This window comes from Lupinus angustifolius, chromosome LG14 (genome assembly GCF_001865875.1).
Source record: "Lupinus angustifolius cultivar Tanjil chromosome LG14, LupAngTanjil_v1.0, whole genome shotgun sequence".
NCBI lineage: Eukaryota > Viridiplantae > Streptophyta > Magnoliopsida > Fabales > Fabaceae > Lupinus > Lupinus angustifolius.
In genome coordinates, this window is record NC_032022.1 from 5671079 (window position 1) to 5679565 (window position 8487).

The 8487-nt window shown below is 27.9% G+C and overlaps 1 protein-coding gene across 1 annotated transcript in view; it reads right to left on the reverse strand.

Moving 5' to 3' along the window:
• LOC109326329 overlaps positions 1-644 on the reverse strand; it is a 1055-nt gene extending 411 nt beyond the window's left edge. The window contains exon 1 of the mRNA XM_019559021.1: positions 17-644. Within this exon, the coding sequence (XP_019414566.1) occupies positions 17-644 (628 nt within the window). The remainder of the gene's footprint in view (positions 1-16) is intronic.

Here is an 8487-nt window from a genome sequence, read left to right on the forward strand (position 1 = left end):
CCTGACATTATTTTACTTCGTTCACGTATTGCAGCTGGCCTTCCAAAATCTAACTCAGCATTTTTGTATATTCTCATCTCACTTGTTAGCTTATCTAGTAAATCAGGATCACCATAAGCATACTTCTCAATCACATCCAAAAGGCCAGATGTTGTGAACTTATGTTTTTCAAATTCTTCAACATTGAAGAAACAATGTGGGTTTAGCCAATAACCAGCAGCATGAAGATTTCTTTTCAATTGCAAGTCCCAACGACTATCCATAATATCCAAATAAGGCTTCACTTTAGTCTTGTTTCTTTGAAACCTCCTCTCCATCTCATGTCTAGCTTTAAAGATTGCTTGATAAAGAAAACCCATCGCAGGCTTGTCCTCACTATCAACAATACCTAACACGCGAACAAGAGGCTCGGTAAGTTTGACAATATCAGCACATTGTTTCCAAAAGTTTGAATCCAATACTTCTTCCACGCATTTTTTTGCCTTAGCATTTTTAGAGTAAGCTGAGCTTGTCCATTCTCTAGATGTTACCAGAGATCTAAGTGCATCTTTTTGTGCCAAGATACTTTGTAATGCTACGAAATTAGTAGCAAAGCGAGTTGGAGCTGGACGAAGTATTTCTTTTCCATGAGTGTATTGTCTCATTATAAATAATGGATGACAATGATTATATAAGTATTTGGTAATGTTTGTAGCATGTGATACCGTCTCAGCTACTTCTAGTAACTTTCCAATGTCTTGCATCATCAAATTTATACAATGAGCCGCACATGGAGACCAAAACAGGTTAGGGAACTCTTTCTCCAATAACCAGAAGCACATAATCAGAATAAAATCACATGATATCAAAGTAGTTAACCAATGTTGTTCCAAAGAGTTAAATTAAGAAGAAATGGTGAAGGAAGGAAGAGAAGAAGAAGGAAGCTTAGAATAAAATACCTGAGAAGAGAAGAAGGAAGCTTAGAACTTTGATGGTGAAGGAAGGGAGTGTGGAAGTGAGATGAAGAAATGACACGGGGTTCTTTGATGGTGAAGGAAGAAATGACACGGTGAAGGAAGGTTTGGTCGTGTGAAAGTGAAACTGTGAATGAAGAAAAGGCCAAAAGGGGTTCTTTAAAATTAAATGTATGAACCGGCCGGTTCAATCAAATTCCGGCCGGTTCACCGGTTTTGACACGGTTCACCGGTTTTTCTCCGGTTTACACCGGTTTTGATACTTAGCCGGTACAACACTTGTTTCATACCGGTTATGGGACCGGTTCTCCGGTCCAATCGGCCGATCCGAACCAGTTTTAATAACATTGATTAATGCTAATAATAATCTCCTTAGAAATTTCAAAAAATTGAATAGACTTAATGAACCTTCAATCTTTGTTATTATAAGAAATATGGTTATTGTTATTAATGCTAATAACACCCTCGTTATTATTAATGCTAATAGCAACTTAAAATTAGCCATTAAAGTTGAAATTGATTTATTCTCTTGGTCGTTGGCGAAGGAGGAAAATAGATTAACATCTCCCAAATTAATGTCATTAATATTGACATATTATTTATTGACAATTTTCTTCTTCTTTCTAGTAATAGACAACTAATTTCTTGGGAATATTAACAATATTTGTTTTATTATATGTATTTAATATTTTTAATATTTGAAAATTATTAATAGTTTAATTCATTTTGAAATAAAAAAATTCATAATGAATAATAGAACGAACGTTACAATGTACTTATAATTATACGTATATAATTCCTATTAAAAGCATCTTAAGAAAGAGTTATAATTGCACTCAAATAGTATTGACAACCTCTAATTATTGTAGTCTAGGATGTATGTTTTCTCTTCTACAAATGTTGAAACAAATATCATGACAGATCCATAATTTAAGTAAGAACAATAAACACATAATAAAAAATACATTAGTCTTGTACACTTATATAGAAATTGTAAATCATACCTCAACAAATGAAAATTTGAAAGAGTCTCCAAATAAAAAATTGAAATATGTTGAATAAAATAAAATCATACCTCAGCAAATAAAATATATCTAACAACAAAGACAATAATTAAAAGAATAGAAAATTACACCTTAAGTGAGTTTTAGAGTTAAAGATGATAGATTTGTTGAATAAAATATGTGAAATTTGTATGATGAATAAATTATATCTATCACAAATGAAGAAAAATTTGAAAGACAATGAAAATAAAACCATACCTATGATTTGGTTTGAGATTTGAAGATGATATATTTGGTTAACACAATTTGAAAAAGTGAGAAATAATATAAATTATATATATGGGAAATTTAAATGATTATCTACCAACAAAGACAGTAATTAAAAGAATATGAAATTATACCTTGAGTGAGTTTAATAGTTGAAGATAATAGATTTGTTGAATAAATATGTAAAATTTAAAGGATGAAAAAATTATATATACCACAAAAAAATAAAAAATTGAAAGACAACAAAAATGAAACCATACCTATGATTTGGTTTGAGATTTGAAGATGATAAATTTGGTGAACACAATTTGAAAAAGTGAGAAATCGTATAAAGTATATATGCGAAATTTATATGATTAACTACCAACAAAGACAGTAATTAAAATAATAGAAAATCATATATGTGAGTGAGGTTGACTCTTGAAGATGATACATCTATTGAATAAAATATGTTAAATTTATATGATGAAGAAATTGTATCTACCACACATGAAGAAATAATTGAAAGAATATAAAAATAAAATCATACATGTGAGTTGGTTGGAGAATTGAAGATGATAAATTTGATGAAGACAATTTGAAAAAGTAAGAAATAATATATAATATATCTATCAACAAAGACATTAATTAAAATAATATAAAATCATATTTGTGAGTGGCAGCAAGGTGTTGAAGATGAGAGATGTGTGGAACAAAATATGTGAAATCTATATCATGATATACCTCAAATAAAAAGTATATATTATATTTACCACAAATGAAGAGTGTCGTTTTAGTAATTCTACCAACCATTCATATTGACAAAAATGTCCTTAACTTTGTACACTCAAGTGTTGCTCTTAGGAAATAAAATTTTGACCTTTTACATGTATGGAGATTAAATAAAGTCTTACATAACGCTTTATTAAGTGTGTTAATTTCTTAGTATTAACATTTTTCTCTTATTATTATGAGAATAAATGTATACACTAACAATGTAAGAGTTTTATACACTATCATTATAGTTCATAAATATTACTCTCTCATATTTATAAAATGAAATACATGGAATAGACATGTATTGGTATTGCTTACCTTACTCATTTTTATGTGTGATTATTCATGTCGATAGTGGATATCTATAGATATTCAATGAATTTTCAATTTTATTTATATTTTATATTTAATCTATATAGATAAAACTAATTATTGCATATGGTAAAGTTTATAATATAACAAAATACATTATATAATATATATAATATCGAAGTAATAAAATCATTTAATGTATAAAACATTTATTAAAAAATAAATTTATGAATATTTGGTAGCGTCATGATAGTCACCATCATTCATAAACTATTATTGCGTCATGATAGTCTCTTATCCTTATCATAAGTTTTTATTGACCATGTTTAATAAGACACTTGATCATTATTAGAAACTAAGGATAAATATGAGTGTGGTTGGGTCGATGAAGGTTTGTCCCTAACTCAATCATAAATGTTGATCATGTTGATCAGATTATTTTTTGAACTCGAATGTTGACCCAATCCTAAATGTTTTTTGTGCTAACTTTTGAAGCTAAACCCAATTAAATATAATACATATTAGATAATTATTCTCAATAATAAATATTACTATTGTTATTATTAATATGTAATTTGACATATAATGATATATATTGTCAATCATTTACATGTATGCATATATGATTAAAAATTTAAAGAATCAATGATATTTCAGGTCAAAGTTATATCATTATTTTTTACACGACACACACAAATATAAAAACGAGATATCACGATGTAGTATTTAAAAAAGAGTTAAAATTTTGCACAGATAGTGTAAAGTTTTCTATATTGTTAATACATCATCTACCATTGATTTATATTATTTTTGTTTGTGAGTCAATAATGATTAACAAATCAATAATATATAATTTACTGATAGTATAAAAAGCATTTACACTGTCAGTATATACATATTAAACCCTTAAAATAACGAAGAAAGTAAGTCAAACTCCTCCATGTATGTAATATATATGGGCCAAATGAAACCTAACCTATGACACGCTGATAGCGTCTCCACATAGAACTAAGTACATAATAATTATTATAAGCCATTTCAAAATATTACTATTAATCCCACACAGTCACTTATATATTTTTACTCATGTTAGACAATCTAACTTAAAGTCTTAAACTATATAATTACGGGCAATAAATATTTTCTATCCAATATTTAACGTAAATACATTTAAAAAACTCGAACTCAATATACACAATTAAGCTCAATTCATAGATATACTCATTTAATACTCACAATTTTTACTCAAGCTAATCAGGAATTTACTCACTAATACCCACCTATTTTAGATTAAAGTTAGATATGTAATTTATAACTAAGGGTGAAAACAAGTTAAGTTAGACATTGCCTTAAACAAACTGATTATATATAGTATATAGAAGTTTGAGGATGACATAATAGTCTGTTTTAAAAAATTCAAAGTGTAAACATGATATATTTAAAAGTCTCATCTGACATACTAGTCTGTTATATTATACAATATTATAGTATGTTATCATGTATGTCCATATTTAAATAGGTTAATATCCATATTTTTAACTATACTCTTCTAACCATAACATCTCAATTATATTTTTCTATACATTTTTATATTAAAATTACATATATAATAATATTACTAATATTAAAATAGTATAATATAAACATTATTACATAACATAATTAAATAATTAAATAGATTTGGCATATTAGATGTAATTGATCTTTTATATGACCTAAAATTTTGATCTATTAAATTAATTAGACTTTCAAAAAACATAAATCTAATATCTTCCCAAGAAAAACTTACATTGGCTAATGTGTTATACATCAAGTACATATGTTATATTACCCCTTATATACAACTAAGGTTGGATTAGACTACTCAATAATATGACTTAAAATCTTCCAAATTGACATGACATCAAGTAAAACCACACGAGTCAAGTATAAATTAAGAAGAAGAAAATGTATGACTTGCTCAAGCACAATTTTTCCTTATTATATTACCTCGAAGCCTCTCATATTCATTAGATATTATTTCTTAGAGAAAAGATTTATTTACGTAAGTTTTTTAAACTTATTTTCCATCTTATCTATCAATTTTTTGGACATATAATGATTTAAATTAATCATTAATTTAAATCATTGGATTTTTCTATAATTGATGGCGAGGATGAGAAGTAAATTTAAATAACTTACTTGAAGTAGGTAGATCTCTCCCCTATTTTCTATTATGGGTGCTTTAATTTTTTTATTATCTAAATCATAAGTCATAACCACCTCTGCTATAGTACATTTGAGTATACATTATTAATCATTTATTCAACAAGTGTTTTTTTCAATATAAAAACTAAAGAGTTTATAAGGTCATAAATTATTATATTAAGCTTTTTTTGTAAGTTATTTTATCATATGATTGCTTCCATCCCCATTTGCGTAGTGGCGAAAAACCAGTAATATTCTACGCTTTGAAATGTACCAGATGGCTTTGAATTAAAAAGCTATAATACAACTTATAGGATACAATACAAAATATTTAAGTATTTGATTAACGATAAATACTTGTATTATCATGTATCTGTCGAACCAATAAAAGACATTCTCACCATCAAATTATTAGTAGTTAATATAACCCTTATTTAATTCAATTCTTTGTTATATTTTCCTGATATTATTTGTAATTTCTATTTTTTTTGTTGCTAAAAACATATTCTCCTTTCAAATTTGATACATTTAATTCAAAAATTATCATTCTGCACATCATTCAAATATTGTAATATCTTTAAAATTATATCGATGAATTATTTAAAATCTAGACATCAGAATAATCATTATCTTAAACAAAAGAAATTAAAAGTGATTACATTGAAAATCTGCAAAACAACTCAAAAAACTAAAAAAATAAAATGCTAATTATAACATAGCGTATGAAAAAGAACACTTAGAATCGTTACATTTGAAACCTATAGTTCATAGAGTAGTTTTGTTGTTACTGTAATGGGTTGAAAGTAGAGTTGGAGAATCTGAAACGAAGTATAATCATGCAATGAAGTTCATGAATTGATTGTGATCTTCTTCATCTATGTTTATCATGTCCCAACCCTCTTGGAATTGGATTTCTGGCTTAACATTCCAATTAATACTATCCCAATCAATATCATCATCTATTTCTTGACCCAAACTATTTACTGGATCTGCACTTGTTGCTGTTGCATGTACATCATCTATTTGTTGAGCTACCAAACTATTCAATGTTTCTGCATTTATTGTTGTTGCATGTGTATAAGCTAAAGTATTTATCGTATCTGCATTTGTTGATGCTGCATGTGTATCAGCTAGATTATTCATTGTTTCTGCATTTGTTGTTGTTGCATGTGGCAATTTTTGTGGCTCTATTGGTATTATAGCATTTATTGATATGCTCTTCCATTTTCCTCTTCCGTATTGGTGTAGTCCATGAATAAACAATTTGTGCTCCTCCTTCGACCATAAAATCCTTCTATGGCTTTGAACTGGACGAGGTGGTGGTGGTGGCAGCGGCAATGTTGGTGGCAGCGGCAATGTTGGTGGCGGCAGTGGCGCCGCAATCGACTCATATTGGTTAATAAAACTACCATATTTGTTATCATATTTTATTAGTTCACTAAAGTAATCATTACGTTACCTTTCCAATTGATGTACGTCATTGGCATGTTCGGTGAAGGATACATCGAACTTGCTCAACCATATACCATCAATCACATACTATTGTTGCTGAGATTGAAACATTTTTCTTAGTTTAAAGTGTTTGGCAATGAAGCAATAATGCACCTAAGGGTTCAATTTATAGGAAAGACTGAGGTGAGGTTTACATAGATAATTAATATGATAAGTATAAGATTAATAGATTATAGATAGATTATTTGATTTGATAAGTATAAGATTAATAGATTATGGATAGATAATTTTTCATGGTAATTATTGAGAGATAAAATATTATTTGTATATCTCAATTTCATATCATAATTTCCATTGTGATTTACTTTTTAACTTTATCTTTATCTTTTTTAAGTTTGTTTAGATTGAATTCAAATTCTAGAATAATATTCTCAATGCCTTCATGATATCAATTTTCAGGAGGCTTCTTGGGGAAGCATTCTTCCTTCAATATAACTATAACAAATCTGGCTCTAATAAGAATAATCTGAATAACTGACTTATTTTTTACAAATGTTGACTAGTTCTCATTTATAAGGTAAGGTAATACTTATTTTATTCTTTAATAACTTTCCATTTCAAAAAACTCATAATTAAGCTTATTTGTTGTTACATGTTCAACATTTGGCCCTTCCTTGAAAACTATTTATTAGTATCCTAAATATTGTACAATATGTGTTGGAAAGAGTTGATAAATTTATAATTCATGCTGATTTTGCTATTATCTATACTAATATATAAAGCAAATACTTAAAATAACCACCATGGAGTAATTTTTGTTGTCTATTTTACCCTTTATAATTTCTAACTTTATGTTTCTATAAACTTCTTATTCTCTTATTATAAATTCACGGTTACTTTTCTAAACTGCAGCAGTTCTTCAACCCCTCTCCCATTTTTTACTTTTTAACTACCCGCTGAGGCATGGGTTTCTATTCGCTACTTTAGCATTTCACATTCTTCTATAATAAATTATAAAGCCAACATGACTACTCACTACTTCCTCCTTTCACATTCTTATTTTCTCATGATACTTTATCATTTCTCATTTTCCATTTTGCAGGTAGAACGTGATATAATGCAATTTTACATTATAATCAATATGGATGGTGTGTAGAGAATGTGACATCAACAAAAGTTCCCTCTGGATGGTATTTAGAAATGTAAGGTATGCACTTAAGATTATAACTCGCTCATCTTCTCTTAAGTTTATGCTTAAATATTGTTATCATGGTTTTCTTCTTCACCTATCTTTGCTTACATTCTATTCGATGAAATACCAAAATGAATTACATTATAGTGTGCATTCATGAATCCTTTGTTTATCGTATTGTATGGGTTCATAGAACAAATAATTTAACATTAATCGACATATTGTCTCAACTCATTCAAAACATCATCTTTTTTAGTCTGCAATTAGAAAAAATCATTATCTGAATCATAAACATTCTCTCTCAATTTATACACAGTTACCCAACCTATCAATAATAGGCTATGGATTTCAACAATTGATGATG